Below are 16,465 nucleotides of genomic sequence, written 5' to 3' on the forward strand. Positions count from 1 at the left end.
GGGCAAAAGCAAGATATTTCAATAAATAAATAAATAAAAACCCCTTCAACAGCTTCTCATGCCACTTAGAGGACAATCCAGACTCCTCCTAGCAGCCTACGGGGTCCTGCAGCATCAGTCCCCTTCCCGCTCCCCAGCCTCAACCCAAGGTCACTCTCTTCCCTTCCCTCCCCTACTTCAGCCCCCTGGCCTCGGCTCTTTCACTCATGCTTTCCTCAGCACAGGCTGTTCCATTTGCACGGAATGCCCTTCCCATCCCTTGCATGGTTAACGCCAACCTGCACACCCATAAGGTCTCGGCCAGGCCTCCCCTCCTCCAGGAAGTCTTCCCCAATCTCTCGTTTGGTGAGGTCCCTTGGTTACAGCGTCACACACTTCTGTACCTGTCTCCTGCATGGCGCCCCTTGGTCACCACAGATGCTTACACTTGCTGGTGTGATTATTTTTTATTTTTTATTATTTTTTATTTTTTTGAGACGGAGTTTCGCTCTTGTTACCCAGGCTGGAGTGCAATGGCGCGATCTCGGCTCACCGCAACCTCCGCCTCCTGGGTTCAGGCAATTCTCCTGCCTCAGCCTCCTGAGTAGCTGGGATTATAGGCACGCGCCACCATGCCCAGCTAATTTTTTGTATTTTTAGCAGAGACGGGGTTTCACCATGTTGACCAGGTTGGTCTCGATCTCTCGACCTTGTGATCCACCCGCCTCGGCCTCCCAAAGTGCTGGGATTACAGGCTTGAGCCACCGCGCCCGACCGCTGGTGTGATTATTTAACATCTGTGGTCAGATCTGTAATCCCAGCACTGTAGGAGGAGGACCACTTGAGACCAGGAGTTCAAGACCTGTCTGGATAACAGTGAGATCCCATCTCTACAAAAATATAAAAATTAGCTGGGTGTGGAGTGCATGCCTGTAATCCCAGTTACGTGGGAGGTTGAGGCTGCAGTGAGTCATGACTGCACCACTGCACTCTAGCCTGGGGCCATGGCGAGTCGCTCTTAAAAAAAAAAAAAAAAACTCAGAAAATATTTGTGTCCCCACAAATATTTTGTGAGCTGTATGAAGGCATCACCTGTGCTGTATTTGCAAAGCACTGAATTCCCAGCACATTGCACACAGCAAGGAGTGCTCATATTTAAAAATGAGGTTTGGCTGGATGTGGTGGCTCACGCCTGTAATCCCAGCACTTTGGGAGGCTGAGGCAGGTGGATCATGAGGTCAGTTTAAGACCAGCCTGGCCAAGATGGTGAAACCCTGTCTCTACTAAAACTACAAAAATTAGCCGGGCGTGGTGGCAGTAGCCTGTAATCCCAGCTACTCAGGAGGCTGAGGCAGGAGAATGGCTTGAACTCGGGAGGCAGAGGTTGCAGTGAGCCGAGATCTCGCCATTGCACTCCAGCCTGGTGGCAAGAGTGGAAACTTCACCTCAAAAACAAACAAAATAAAGGGTTTAGGAACAGCGCCCTCTGGCTCCCCCTCATGGCAGCAACTGGTAATTGTACCTGGCACTAGGCCCCCAACATCCTCACTCCCTAGGTCCCTTTTCTCTTTTCTTAGAGACAGAGTGTCACTCTGTGGCCCAGGCTGGAGTGCAGTGGCGCAATTCTAGCTCACTGCAGACTCCAACTCCTGAGCTCAAGTGATCCTCCCGCCTTAGCCTCCCAAGTAGTTGGGACCACAGGCTTGACCCACCATGCCCCGCTCCTAGACCCCTTTCCCCAAGACTCATGCCCTCACTCTTCTTGATGACCTCACCTGGCTTCAGCTGCCCAAGGGTAACAAACAACAAGAAGGACCTCATGATGCTGCTGGGGACTTGGGGAGTGGGGGGTGGTCAGATCAGGTCCCCCAGGACTCAGGCTGGTCCCATGACGCATGGCGTATGGTGCACCATATTCAAGGCCTAGATTCCCCAGAAAAGCTGTGGCATAGGAGTTCAAGACCAGTCTGAAAACACAGTGGGCTCTGTCATCCCATGACGTCACGGTCATGTGCCCCAGGTCATGAGAAGGGCCAGTTCAGTCTTTGGCTGTCTTCACCATGGCCTCACACCAGTGTCCCTCCAGAAGGTGACAGGACCCAGGTTCCTCCGCACTTCTGCCTGTGGGGACATCAGTAGCCCTGAGTTCGGGGGGTGCTATTCCTCTCACTGCCAACCCCGTTCCTGGATCTCCAAGGAGGCTCAACATCTTTTAGGCCAGGGTTTGGTTCTACAAACCTCCAGGTGTGGTGTCCCAAGGGGCCTAGGGCAGCCTAAGACAGAGTAAGGACCCACCCTGCAGAGACATGGGGCTGAAAATTCCAGAACAACACAGACTCCAGGCCCACAGGATCGCAGGGGCTGCACTTGCTAGCTCCACTTTCTTACCCCTCCTCTCAAATCAGCTGAATCTGCCATCTGCCCTAACCAACCCCCTAACACTGCTCTCCGGGGAGGGGGTCACCGCAGCCTTTATTTATATAATTGAACACAAGAGTCTCTTGGGTCTGAATTGCTTAGTCTTCTTCCCCCTGCTCCTCTGCCTGCTCTTCCTCTTTAGTCTGTGCTGGGTTTTTCTTTGCATCACCCTTAAATATGGAAAGTCCCTAGCCAGGGGCAGCGGCTCATGTCTGTAATCCAGTGATTCAGGAGGCTGAAGCTGGCGGATCACTGAAGGCCAGTTTGGGATCAGCCTGGGCAATATAACCGGACCCTATCTTTAAAAAAAAAAAAAAAAAAAAAAAAAAAAAAAAAAAAAGGTCCCATGGTGGGGACTTGGAACCACCCCTCACAAGAAGCCATCTTAATCCAGCAGCCTGAGTTCCCATCTCAGCTGACAAAGCCCTCATTCTGTTCCTAGCTTCAGCCTCAGACCAGGGGTCCTGCAGCCTCCTGGATGCCACACCCTGGACAGACTCAGGGCCCCCTTCATCCACCAAGTTCCCCACTGGCCATATCATCTTTCCCAAACCTGCTCCTCCTCCCTGGTCCTGTATCAGGGCTGCCCCGACCATCTCCCAGCCCTACTCCATGGCCCCTCAGCTTCCTGCAGCTTCTGGAGTGTCTCTATCAACCCACTCCCTTTTCTTGTCCCCCCGTCCTGCCCTGGTTCAACTTCGTCCTCACCCACCCAGGTCCCTGCCCCGGCTTCCCCTGGGTCTCCCAGCTTCAGTCTTCCCCTCGGGTCCACCCTCCTTATAGCACTAGAAGGATCTTCCTAAAGCCCCAACCTAACCCCATCCCTCTCTTGCATACAATCCTCCATGGCTCCCAGTAGCATCAGGCCACAGTCTGAACTCCTCAGCCTGGAGGTTCTAGACCCTGCTCAGCCCTCCTGCCTCACCTCTACCATACCACCCCCAGTGCCCGGGGCACACCACCACCTTGCTTGTGCTGTGCCCTCTGCCTGGAAGAGCTTTCCTTCTACTCTTTGCCCAGTGATCTCCTTCAGATGTCATTCTCAGATCACATGTGTCTTCCTCCAGGAAGCCCTCCCTGACCACACCTGGGGCTGAGCAGGATACCTCTTCTGGACTATCACAATCCCCAAGGCGTCCCTCATCCCCACATCCCTGGTCACTCTGCGCTATCACTGCCTGGGGACATATCTGTCCTCTATGAGACGTTAGGCCCCTGTAGGCAGGGCTCAGGGCTGTCTGGGTCACCACAGCATCCCCCCACCCAGGGCATGCCCAGAGCAGACACACAGGGAACATCTATTGTCTGAATGGATCGCTATCCTCAGCCTCCTCCGGCGTACTCAGACTGAACTTGGAGGGGGGGGGTCTCTCCCCAAAGGAGGCATTCCCCAGCGCCAGACCCCTGCCCCACCGGCAACCCCCATAGACAGAGACGAGGGCAAGGATCTAGGCCCAAGCTTAGAAAAATAGGACTTTCTTGTTGTGCCCTGGTGTCCCCGACACCCTCCCCATCAGAGTTTTAAAAACCATGAGCAATTTGGTGAGTCTGAGGCCAGGTCCCACAGGGTGTCCGGGTCCTGCTGTCCGTGGGGCCAGAGGAGACTTAGATGGGGGGAGGGGCACCTGGCTAGGGTCCCACAGGTTCATGGCCTGGCCCCCAGGGCTCGCAGTCCAGCTGGACCACAGTGTGGGCCCTGGGCGTCGTGGGCTCCGGGGCAGGTGGGGTGGGCGTGGGGCCCAGGGCGCCGTTGGTCTGGGAGCAAACGCTGCTGACGGGCGCAGGAGTCTTGGCCTTGCCGGGTGGCTGGCCGCCGTGCACCTTGTAGCGCATCAGCAGCACGAAGATGAAGACCAGTACCGAGGCCACGATGACGCCGCCCAGAGCGATGATCATCGTGCCGCCCAGGAAGGGAGCGTGCGGCGCTCCGCACGGCCGCAGTGCGGGCTCGGTGGAGAAGCGGGCGCAGCCCACGGGCCGCGTGGCCGTGAGCCCCGTGGCGCTGTCCTCGTACACGGCGAGCACGCACAGATCGTAGGTCCGGCCCGACGCCAGGTCCGTCAGCAGGAATGAGCTGCTGTCCGCCGGGATCATCCTACAGGGCAGGCAGGAGGGGGTTAGATCTCAGGCTACCTAGCCTCCACCCTGTGCTTCCCCCACCAAACTCCCTGCAGGGCTAGACTTCTCACCGGTCCGCTGCCTCATTTCGTTCTACCCAGTGAGCTCCTTCTCACCACCATCCCAATTCCCTTTGATCTGACACTCCATTCAGCCACCGACTGCTATTCCTCCCGTCTGCTGGCCAATGTAACGGTCCTCACAGCCTGCCGCCCAATTTCACTCTAGTCCCACCACCCAATTTCTCTAACAGCTCACCATGTGAGTTCTTCCAATCCATCCTGTTTCTTTTCTTTCTTTCAGTTTTCTTAGAGACAGGGTCTTGCTCTGTTGCTCAGGCTGGAGTGCAGTGGCATGATCACAGCTCACTGCAGCCTCCAACTCCTGGGCTTAAGTCATCCTCCCACCTCAGCCTCCCGAGTAGCTGGAACTTCAGGTGTGCATGCTCAGCTAATTTTAAAATTTTTTGTAGAGATGGGCTCTTGCTATATTGCCCAAGCTGATCTAGAACTCCTGCCCTCAAGGCAGTTCAGCCTCCCACCTTGGCCTCCTTAAGGGTTGAGAATACAGGCATGAGCCACCTCAACAGGCTGCTGTTTCATTTTTTTCCTAACTGCGCAATTTCTCTTTTGCACTGCCCACCCGATTTCCCTGCAGCCTGCAGCCCAGCTCCACTCTAGCCTCCCTGCCCAATTTGGCCCCAACCCTCTGGCTGATTTCACTCTGGCCCCTCTGCAGTCATCTCTCCAGTTCACCACCCAATTCTGGTCTAACCCTGTTCAATTTCCCTCTAACTTAATCCTTTTGTCTTCTAGCCGCCCCCTGCATCCAATTTCCCTCACATTTTACCTCCCAATCTCCTTCAGACCCTTGCCAATTTCCCTCTGGTTCCCCTATTTCCTGCAGCCTATGCCAAATTTCCCTCTTCCAGCTGCCTGATTTTCCTCTAGTGTACAGCTAGGATTCTCTCCAATCAAACCGCCTGATCTCCCTGGACCCCTGTTGCCCGATTTCCTTGTAACCTGCCAGTAATGTCCCTCTAGCCCTATTGCCTTGTTATTATGGCTGTATTGGTAGCTTGTTTTCCAGTGAGTCCTGTCGTCTGATTCCCTTTTCATTAAACTCATGTGCCTCTGTCACCACTGCTTTCTTTTCCTCCCTGTTGCCTTCTTTCTTTCCAGCTCTGTCACCTGCTTCTCTTTGATCTCTGTGGGCTGGTTTCTATTTATCTCTGTCTTTCTTGTTTCCTTTTAATCCTTACCACCCGATTTCACTATAGTTTCTTTTGTAGTCAAGCACCCTGTTGGAGAGTTGACTTGTTTTTTTTGAGACGGAGTTTTACTCTTCTTGCCCAGTCTGGAGTGCAACGGTGTGATCTCGGCTCACTGCAACTTCCACCTCCCGGGTTCAAGCGATTCTCCTGCCTCAGCCTCCGGAGTAGCTGGGATCATAAGCACGTGCCACCAGGCACAGCTAACTTTGTATTTTTAGTACAGACAGAGTTTCCTCATATTTGTCAGGCTGGTCTCGAACTCCCGACCTCAGGTGATCTGCCCGCCTCAGCCTCCCAAAGTGCTGGGATTACAGGTGTGAGCCACCACAACAGGCTGACTTGTTTTATCACCTGTTTCATTCCTAGGCTACCCTAATGAGAGGTACAAGGAACTCCGGCTGCCTGGGGCAGGGAGACTATAGGGAAGCATTCATCCCATTCCCCACCCAGCAAGGTGGCCAGGACTTGGGTGATTTTCTGGGGCTGGCCTTCTGTGAAATCTTCTGAGTCATGTCTGAGAAAGGGAGTAGAATGAGCTTGGTGGGTTGCCTGGACTGACATGGAAATCAAGTGGCCTTTTCTTGAGGCGATGGCCCCAAGGGAAGGAAAGGACATCCAGGTACTGGGTTCTCACGGCACAGACCTCAGCCCTGTGGAGGTCCAGTCTTTACAGCTAGGCCTTGGGACCGCACCCTTAGCCCAGCCTGGCCGTGATGACAGACTCACTCACCCACAGCCAGAGTCTATCCTTGCAAGCGTGGACTTCGGCAAGGGGTATCAACAGCACCTGGGTCAGCAGCCACCACTGCTGAACACATGGTCACAGCAGATGTGCCGAGTGCTCTCCAGCTTGGGGGGCAAGTTGGACTGAGCCACCTTTTGGAGAGTGTAAACCCCAGGTTCTGTGTTTGCAACAACAGAAGAGAGAAGCGAACCCCCACCCCAAGGGTGGCAAACTGGACATTTCTGTTTACCTGGCAAAAGGGACTTGAACTAGGTTTGATTTGATTTAGAAAAAAAATCTACACCGGGTATGATGGTTCATGCTTGTAATCCCAGCACTTTGGGAGGCTGAGGCAGGTGGATCACCTGAGGTCAGGACTTTGAGATCACCCTGGCCAACATGGTGAAATCCCATCCCGTCTCTGCTAAAAATACAAAAATTAGCTGGGCCTGGTGGCAGGTGCCTGTAATCCCAGATACTCAAGAGGCTGAGACAGGAGAATCACTTGAACCTGAGAGGCGGAGGTTGCAGTGAGCCCAGATCGCACCACTGCGTTCCAGCCTGGGTGACAGAGCAAGACTCCTTCTCAAAAAAAAAAAAAAAAAAGCAAACATTAGCCATGCGTGGTGGCGGGCGCCTGTAATCCCAGCTACTCAGGAGGCTGAGGCAGGAGAATCGCTTGAACCCGGGAAGTGGAGGTTGTAATGAGCTCAGATTGTGCCAATGCACTCCAGCCTGGACGACAAAGTAAGACCCTGTCTCAAAAAAAATCTGGATGTCACCATATTAGAACTTGAAACGTGGACTGGTTCACACACACACGCGCGCACATACACACACACAGACACACACACACACACACACCCCGGAAGCCACGTCTCTACCCTCTTCCCTGCAATTTTCCTTCTAACCTCTGGTCTGATTTCTTTTCTAACAGGGCTGCTTATTTCATTTTTTCCGGGCTCCCTGTGCTTTCCCGTTTGATCTCCTTTTCTTCCTGCAGCCCGGCTAGTATCTGGAAAACCTGGAGTTTCTCTTTATCTTTACAACTTAAATTTATTTTTATCCCCTTATCTCCCCCCACCCGCCCTTGCCCATTAGCGTTTTGCTCTTCTGGCCTGATTACTGTCTGCTCCTGCCACCACTACTATTTATTCTTGCTGCCTAATTTCTTTTTACCCATGCAGCCTGATTTCTTTTATCGTTATTGCTTGATCTTTTTTAGCCCTGTAGCCTGATTTATTTTAACATTTGCTGTCTCATTTACTTGGTCCTTCCTGTCTGACTTCTTTTTATCACGGTTGTCAGATTTCATCGACCCTTTCTGCCTGATTCTTGTTATCCTTGCTGCCTGATTTCTTTTATTTTTGCTGTCTGATTTCTTTTGGAAACTTCCAGTATAATTTCTCATGATATCTTCCAGTATCATTGGTGTGGGGTATTCATAGGTGGGCCCCACCCTCCCCTTGCCTCACTCCCCGACCCAAGCTACCCCAGTGTCTGGACCCTGCACCTGTAGACGAGGATGTCATCGGCTGAGCTGTTGTACTGGATCTGGTACATGCGGATGCCTGGTATAGGCCGCTGATCAGGCCACTGGACGAGAGCAGCTGTGGCCCCGTGCTCAGTCACCTGGACACCACGGTCGGTAGGGGGCCCCGTGTCGGCTGCCTTGGCAGAGGCAGAGGCGGCGGAGGGCGGGGTGAGAGCATCAGGATCCCCGTCCCTCGGGGGGTCACAGCTAGTGCTGTTGGCTAGCTGGGGAGGCGGCGGGGGACCCACGGTCAGCTCCACAGCAGCTGTGGCCTCGCCAGCTGCATTGGCCGCGATGCAGGTGAAGATGCCCCCATCCCCCGGCTCGGTGACCAGCAGCTCCAGCGTCCCATTGGGGAAGGCACGGGCACGGCTCGAGTTGCCCAGCAGCCGGCCCTGGGGTGACACCCAGCGCACACGGGGCTCCGGGTCCCCCACTGCCCGGCAGCGCAGGGCAGCCGGCCGACCTGCAGGCACCGCCAGGGGCGGTGAGCGGTGAGTCACCACCGGCGGCTCACACACAAACTCCTCCTCGCCCACTGCCCAGAAGTAGCGGCCGCCCAGAGCGGGTGGGGAGGCGCAGGCCTCAAGGTCATCCTCCCGTGCCAGGCGACGCAGCCACACCAGCTCGCAGTTGCAGTGCAGCGGGTTCCCGCCAAAGGCCAGCACCAGGGCGGAGGCGGGCGAGCCCCGGGGCCTGGCGAGCAGGGGCAGGCGGGAGAAGAGCGGGTCGGGTGGGATGGTGGTCAGGCGGTTGGAGGTCATATCCAGCCGGGCCAGCTTGTGCAGGCGGGAAAAGGCGCCGGCAGGCACGGATGCCAGCAGGTTGTGGTCGAGGCCCAACGTGTTGACATTGCCCAGGCGGCCCAGGGCCTCCCAGGGCAGCTGCTCGAGGTTGTTGTAGGAGAGGTCGAGGTCCTCCAGCGTCTCGGAACAGTCATCCAGGGCGCCGGCCGCCAGCGCTACCAGCTGGTTGTTGCTGAGGATGAGGTGGCGCAAGTTGACCAGGCCGCGCAGCTGGCCCTCGCTCAGTGAGGTCAGCCGGTTCCCATCCAGGTGCAGGGCACGCAGGGCCCGCAGGTCGGCGAAGGCGCCGGCGGCCACGTGTCGGATGGTGTTCCGGGACAGGCTCAGATGCAGCAGGCCGGTCATGTTGGCCAGGTCGCGGCGGCGCACGGCGGCGATGAAGTTGTCTGCCAGCCGCAGCTCCGCTGCCCGACGGTCCAGTGAGGGTGGCACAAACAGAAGACCTGCCCCTGGGCACAGCACGCTTAGGGGCAGCGACTGTGTCTGGCAGCGGCAGCGGCGGGGACACGGGCTGGGTGTGGCTGGCTGGGGTGGAGACGAGGCAGGGGCCAGCGGCAGCAGGCACAGGAGCAGCGGGAGGATGGCCATCTCGGGCAGGGGCGGCCTGCGGGGAAGAAAGGAGAAGAGCGGTTCCACAGGAGCTGGGGGTGGTCTGAGACCAGGAGAGAAGGTCGCAGTGGATTGAGGGCGGAAGGGCTGGTCAAAGACCATCAGATGTGACCAAAAGCCAGAGGAAGGCCAGGCGAGGTGGCACACAGCTGTAATCCCAGCATTTGGGGAGGCTGAAGCAGGAGGATAGCTTGAGGCCAGGAGTTCAAGACCAGCCTGAGCAACAAAGTGAGACTGAGTATCTATTATACAAAAAAATGTTTAAAGTAGCCGGGCATGGTGACACCCACCTGTGGTCCTAGCTGCGTGGGATGCTGAGGTGGGAGGATCAATTTGAGCCCAAGAGTTTGAGGCTGCAGTGAGCTATGATTGCGCCACCACACTCCAGCCTGGGCAACAGAGCGAGACTCTGTTTCTCCAAAAGAAAAAAGAAAAGAAATCATCAGAGAAATAACCGTTGGTCTGGGTGGGTGGCAGGTATACCAGAGGGCTTTAGACGTGGTCAGAGATGCCCAAAGCTGGCCATGGGGAGACAGGGCAGCCAGGGTGGCAAGAATGATCAGAAGTGGTCAGACGTGAGCAGAGAAGAGAAGTGGTTAGAGATGGTCAGGAAGATGAGCGGTGGACAAAGAGAAGGGAGGGGCGTGGGGTAGGCTCAGATCTAGGGGAAATGACCACGTCAGAGAGATGTGGTCAGAAACGGTCCAAAGCCAGCAAGTTGGTTAGCGAGAAGGAAAAGGCCAGACAATCAGTGGGAGCCCAGGACAGCTGCTCAGGAGGATGGTATGGTGAGAGGTCATCAGAGAGAGGAAGGGCAGCCAGAGATGTTCCAGATGAGCAGAGGGCATCATCGAGCATGAGAGAGAGAGAGGAGAGGTGGCCAGAGATGGTCAGAGGGTTGCAGACTGGGAGTTAGGGTCGGGTGGGAGGAGGGCAAGAGCAGTGGAGAGATGGCCAGAGAGAAGGGAAAGGTGGCCAGAGGCGGCCGGAGAGGAGTGGTGGACAGCAATGTCAAAGACAGATGGAGACGGTCACAGAACCAGACTTAGATTCAGGGGTGGACAAAGGGCAAGAGAGCTGGTGAATGATGATTAGAGAGAGGCACAGTGGACACAGATGTCAGCGATGGTCACTGAGAAGCAGCAGACAGAGGCGGCTGGAGAGAGGACCTGTGGACAGGGGTGTCACAAAGATGATGATGAGAGAGAAAAGGGGAACAGAGATGGCCATTGAGAGGACAGGTGGAGAAACGGGACCAGAGAGGAGTGGGGGAGACGGTCAGACAGGACAGAGAGTTCGAGGGGGTCAGAGACCTGGAGGTCCCATGAACTGGGGCAGGAGAGGTGAGTCAGAGAGGGGCAGGGCTGGCCAGTGTCCAGATAGTGTTTAGGGTAGAGCAGGAGCTGAAGGTGGAGCCATGGGAGAATGCTTTTTTTCTGGAGAAACCCCAAGAGTGCCAAAGGGTACCTGGTACTGTGACCCGCAGCCACAATGCTCCTCCCAAACTCTCCCCACCTTGAGGTTTCAGCAGCCTTACCTGAGCTGGAAGTCGCCCCAGAGAGCAGAGTTCTAGCTCCAGGGGAGTCAGAGGTCAGGGCTCTGGAGGGAGCCAGAGTCACGGCTTTCCTTTCCCCAAGGTTTCTGTAGAGGGACTGTGTCCTGACTCGGCTCAAATCTGTGGCAACAGAGTTTCCAGACCTTAATACTTGGGGTTTCAGACCCCTAAATATTGGGCCTCTAGGGTTCAGTTTTAAGGGTCCAGTTTGGGTTGTTCAGGGTCAGGGTCTCCCAGCTCCAGTGCTGGGATGCTAAGCAACCGAACGTGGAGTTTAGGATCTGAGATCCGATCCCCGGGTTTTGCATTCAGACATGGGGGTGCTGAGTCAAGATTGGGAGGTCTCAAGCCCCAGATTTCAGCATTCAGGTCTGCAGCAAGGACTTTGGGCCCAAACTCGGGTTCAGGCCCCTTGGAATCCCACGGTCCAGAACTTGGAATTTGAGGCCTGAATCCCAGGGTTCAGGTCCCCAAGAGTGGGTTCCAGGGTACAGTATTGGAAATCCAGTCCCAGATTTCAAGGTCCCAGGCGCAGAATTCAGAGTTCAGCTCTAGGCTTGAGGTTTTAGATGTCAAATCTTGGGGTTCTGCTCCAAATATTGGGGTCGGTGTTCCAAATTGTAGGGTTCTAGCTCCAAATCTTGGGGTCCCAGTAACCGATGTTGAGATTCCAGCCCCATATGTTGGGGTTCAGGCTCCAGGTCCTGAGGTTCCACGGCCGGATCTCGGGGTGCTGGTCCCAGATCAGGGTTCCAGGCTCGCGTTTCCGGATCTCCCGGTTCAATCTCGGGGTGCAGGCCCCCGAGGTGGAGGTTAGAGAGCCGGGTCTGGGGTGGCGGCGTCCCGGCTGGCTTCCCGGGCTGCAGCGGAGGCTGGCTGGGAGGGAGGGTACCGGCTTCGGTGGGGATGGGGGCGACCGGGCAGCCCCACGGCCGGGTGGGGCGAGGCCTGGGCGCGGAGGGACGGACAGACAGACAGGGACACGCGGGATGGGGGCACCGCAGCGCAGGCGGGGCCGCAGGGGGGAGGGGCCGCGCTCAGAGACCCCTCCCCCGCCGGGGCCGGGGCGGGGGCCGGGCTGGCGGGCCGGGTCCGAGCGCTCCGGCGGCCTCCTCGCCGGGAACCCAGGGCCGCGCGCGCACCCGCGCTTAAAGGCGCAGGCTCCGCGCGCACCCGCGCTTAAAGGCGTAGGCACCCGCCCCTTCTCTCAAAGGCGCGCCCCGGCCCCACCTCCCATGGATTCGCCCTGGAGCTGCTGGGAACGAGAATCCCTGGATACAGAGGCTGAGACAGAGAGACAGAGAAGAACAGAGACACAGAGAGGCAGACAAAAAGATGGACAGGATTAGACTGATGTGCAGAGAGGAGAAGAATGGAAAGAGGTAGAGAGATTGAAACAGATGGAGGCCGGGCGTGGTGGCTCACACTTGTAATCCAAGCACTTTGGAGGCCAAGGCGGGTGGATCACCTGAGGTCGGGAGTTCAAGACCAGCCTGACCAACATGGTGAAACCTCGTCTTAAAAAAAAAAAAAAAAAAGAAAGAAAAGAAAAAAGAAACAGATGGAAATACACACATATTTGAGAGATGGAAAGGCAGAGAGAGAGCGCGAGATACGCGCGCGCGCACACACACACACACACACACACTCTAAGACTCAGCACCTGGGCTGTGAGAATGGATATGTGTGTATGTGCATTCAGTAACCATTCAGCCTTGAGTGTAGCGCTTCATTCTACAGCCACTGGCCCCCAAACCTGTCTCTTTCTGCTCCCCTATCTCAGCACCACCTCCCTGGAATGTCCTTTCCACCGGTGGAGTTTCCTTACCTGGCCATGCCCAGCAACAGGCTTTATCTTTGAGGCCAGATGGACTCCTTTCCAAGGCTCCTTTCTCTGCCTGCAAGGGGGAAAACTCGTGCGATCTGGTATTAGGGATAGACCTCAAGACACACTGACAGCCGGGCGCAGTGGCTCACGCCTGTAATCCCAGCTTCTTGGGAGGCCAAGGTGGGAGGGTCACTTGAGGTCAGGTATTGGAGACCAGCCTGGCCAAGATGGAGAAACCCCATCTCTACTAAAAATACAAAAATTAGCCGGATGTGGTGGCAGCTACAGTAATTCCAGGCCACTCAGGAGGCTGAGGTAAGAGAATCTCTCAAATCTGGGAGGCGGAGATTATAGTGATCCGAGATTGCACCATTGCACTTCGGCCTAGGGGACAGAGCAAGATTCTGTCTCTAAATAAATAAATAAATAAATAAATAAATAAAATTACCTGGGGGTGGTGGTACACACCCACCTGAATAGCTGTAATCCCAGCTATTCAGGAGCCTGAGGCAAAAGAATCTCTTGAACCTGAGAGGCTCAGGTTGCAGTGAGCTGAGATCCTGCCACTGCATTCCAGCCTGGGCAACAGAGTGAGAGCCTATGTCAAAAATAAAAAAATAAAGGAAAGAAAAAGAAAAGCCTGGGTGCCGGGGCTCACGCCTGTAATCCCAGGGGAGGCTAAGGTGGGTGGATCACGAGGTCAGGAGTTTAAGACCAGCCTGGCCAACATGGTGAAACCTTGTCTGTACTAAAAATACAAAAAAAAAAAAAAAAAAAAAAAAAAAGAAAGAAAAGAAAAAAGAAAAGAAAAAGAAAAAAGACAAAAAGGCACATTGACCAAATATTCTAGGGAGTGGGGAGAAGATAGGAAATGGAGTAGAGACAGGGGGCTGGCCAGATTGACCCAGAGAAGTGTGTCTACTGTCTTCCCCTCCCCTCCCCATTCAGGTCCACCACCCCACAGAAGACTCTGGATGTAACTGCAGCAACACCTGACTCTGCAGGAATGGAGTCTGCCTGTCCTGGCGCTTGGGAGAGAACAGGGGAGGGAAGGCTGGGTTTGGGTCCCAGGCTCTCCTGGCAGATATGTCACAGGAAGCAGGATGTGAGTGACCATCTCCAAGTCTGGCCTCAGAACTTGGTTATAGAAATGTGGGGGATGTGATCTTTTAGGAGCCCTGGTCCAAAGGGGACAGGGCCTTGGCCTGGGTGGTCTGAAGGGGGCATGGCCCTGCTCTGGGGAACCTGAGTGGTCCTGGAAGCCACCCTCAGGATCCCCCATCTGAGTGGAGGAGTAAAGTGACCTTGGAAGGGGGTTATGGGTCCTTCTACCCTGGCATCCCTAGCTCTGCTGAACGTTTCAGAATAGACTCTTGGCTCCTTCCACTTATATACTGAAAAATTACAGCTAAAATTAACTCAGCCCCAGGGCCCGCCTTTCTAGATCACTAGCAAAGTTCATCAGTGCTCCTGGCCGAGCACAGCGGCTACTGGTCACTCAGACACTCAGAAAAAGGATGCAGAAGCTTCAGGGCTGCTACAGAAGTGGTGGAGACAGAGGGAAAGACATGGATTTCATCCCAAGAACAGCACTGGGATTAGAATTCAGTGGAACCGGCCGGGCGCAGTGGCTCATGCCTGTAATCCCAGCACTTTGGGAGGCAGAGGCGGGCAGATCACCCAAGGTCAGGAGTTCAAGACCAGCCTGGCTAACATGGTGAAACCCCATTTCTACTAAAAATACAAAAAAAAAAAAAAAAAAAAAAAAAAAAAAAAAAAAATTAGCTGAGCGAGGTGGTGGGCACATGTAATCCCAGCTACTTCGGAGACTAAGGCAGGACAATTGCTTAAGCCTGGGAGGCAGAGGTTGTAGTAAGCTGAGATCACACCATTGCACTCCAGCTTGAGCAACAAGAGCGAAACTCCGTCTCAAAAAAAAACCCAAAAAACAAAAAACCATCCGCCAGTGGAACCAGTTAATGTGTTGGGGGTGATCCCAGGAAACAAGGGCAAGGGAGAGGGAAGAAGAAAATGGAGACAGATGCTAACAGACTAACAGAGGATGTGTTGATGAGGAACAGGTCACTTCCCTGGACAACTGGGGCTCAACTGTGCTGAACTTCAAGGAATCTTCTAGAACACATTAGAATTGTTCCCCTACTCTCTCAGCAAGTTCAGAGAGACGAAGGCATTTATCCACCAACTCTTACCTACCTTGGGTATGGTTATCTCTGTGGGAGGAGGCAGTGGTACTGAGAACCATCTGGAGATTTTTTGTTTGGCTCTGTAGCCCAGGCAGGAGTGCAATGGTGCGATCACAGCTCACTGCAGCCTCAACCTCCTAGGCTCAAGCAGTTCTCCTACCTCAGCCTCCTGACTAGCTGGGACCACAGATGTGTGCCACCATCCACCATGCCTGGCTAATTTTTTGACTTTTTTGTAGAGGTGAGGTCTCCGTATGTTGCCCAGCCTGGTCTCGAACTCCTGGGCTCAAGTGATCCTCCCGCCTTGGCCTCCCAAAGCGCTGGGATTACAGGCGTGAGCCTCCATACCCGGGTGAGAGCCATCTGAGATCTGAGGTAGAAAAGCAGAGAGGAGCTCAGCATGGTGGCTCATGTCTGTAATCCCAGCATTTTGGGAGGCCGAGGCAGGTGGATCACTTGAGGTCAGAAGTTCAAGACCAGCCTGGCCAGCATGGTGAAACCCTGTCTCTACGAAAAAATACAAAAATTAGCCAGGTGTGGTGGCAGGCACCTGTAATCCCAGCTACTTGGGAGGCTGAGGCAGGAGAATCACTTCAACCCAGGAGACAGAGGTTACAGTGAGATGAGATCCAAACTACTGCACTCCAGCCTGGGTGGCAGAGTGAGACTTTGTTAAAAAAAAAAAAAAAAAAAAAGAAGAAAGGAAGAAAGAAACAAGGAAGGTAGGAAGGAAGGAAGGAAAAAAGACAAGCAGACTGGGATGGCTTGCAGGAGCCAGACCAGGTGTCCTTGCAGTGCAGCCCATCAGGATCAGCTGGGGACAACAGAGACCTCCAGGTCCCAACCTCAGAGTTTCTGGTTCAGTGGATCTGAGGTGGGACTCGAACATTTGTACTTTTAACAAGTACCCAGGTGATGCTAATGTGACTGTTTCAAAGACCATACTTTTTTTTTCTTTTTTTTCCAACAGGGTCTTGCTTTGTCACCCAGGCTGGAGTACACTGGTGCAATCATACATAACTTACTGCAGCCTCAAATTCCTGGGCTCGAGCAATCCTCCCGCCTCAGCCTCCAGAGTAGTTGGGACTACAGTCATGTGGCACCACATCCAGCTAATTTTTAATTTTTTTTGTAGAGACAGGGTCTCGATATGGTCCCCAGGCTGGTCTTGAACTCCTGGCCTCAGGTGATCCTCCCTGCTCCCCGGCCTCCCAAAGTGTTGGGATTAAAGGTGTGAGCCACTACACAGTCAGGGAGCACATTTTGAGAATAGCAGGGCTATCTGGATGCACATGGAACTGTCTGCCGCAACAGCTATGCTAAAGCTTGGTGGGTTGAGGGGAGGTAGCATCCCAGATATGTGCCAAAGAGACCAACATATTTAGAGACATAAAGAGGATTTCAGTCTATAACAGAT

At 54.5% G+C, this 16,465-nt stretch overlaps 1 protein-coding gene across 2 annotated transcripts; it reads right to left on the reverse strand.

The window, feature by feature from the left end:
- Nucleotides 1–431: 431 nt before the first annotated feature.
- On the reverse strand, nucleotides 432–12,166 carry LRFN3 (leucine rich repeat and fibronectin type III domain containing 3). 2 transcript variants are annotated; one of them, XM_074386522.1, is made up of 4 exons: nucleotides 10,999–12,157; nucleotides 9,752–9,870; nucleotides 8,026–9,456; nucleotides 3,858–4,492 (listed from the first exon to the last, which is right to left on the reverse strand). In XM_074386522.1, the coding sequence occupies exons 3-4, from the start codon at nucleotides 9,438–9,440 to the stop codon at nucleotides 4,027–4,029; spliced, it is 1,881 nt and encodes a 626-aa protein (XP_074242623.1). In that variant the 5' UTR covers nucleotides 9,441–9,456; nucleotides 9,752–9,870; nucleotides 10,999–12,157; the 3' UTR covers nucleotides 3,858–4,026. The 2 variants fall into 2 exon arrangements, with proteins under 2 accessions (XP_003937434.1, XP_074242623.1); XM_003937385.4 differs by lacking the exon at nucleotides 9,752–9,870 and having other exon boundaries at nucleotides 432–4,492; nucleotides 10,999–12,166.
- Between the last annotated feature and the right edge of the window lie 4,299 nt (nucleotides 12,167–16,465).

This window comes from Saimiri boliviensis, chromosome 14 (assembly GCF_048565385.1).
Source record: "Saimiri boliviensis isolate mSaiBol1 chromosome 14, mSaiBol1.pri, whole genome shotgun sequence".
In the NCBI taxonomy this organism is placed as follows: Eukaryota; Metazoa; Chordata; class Mammalia; order Primates; family Cebidae; genus Saimiri; species Saimiri boliviensis.

Bases quoted from the DNA above. Each gene is read 5' to 3' on its own strand.
- LRFN3 (XM_003937385.4), bottom strand. From the start codon at position 9,440: ATGGCCATCCTCCCGCTGCTCCTGTGCCTGCTGCCGCTGGCCCCTGCC. The intron at 4,493-8,025 runs GTGCAGGGTCCA...CCTGCCCTGTAG, and splicing joins GATGACATCCTCGTCTACAG to GATGATCCCGGCGGACAGCA.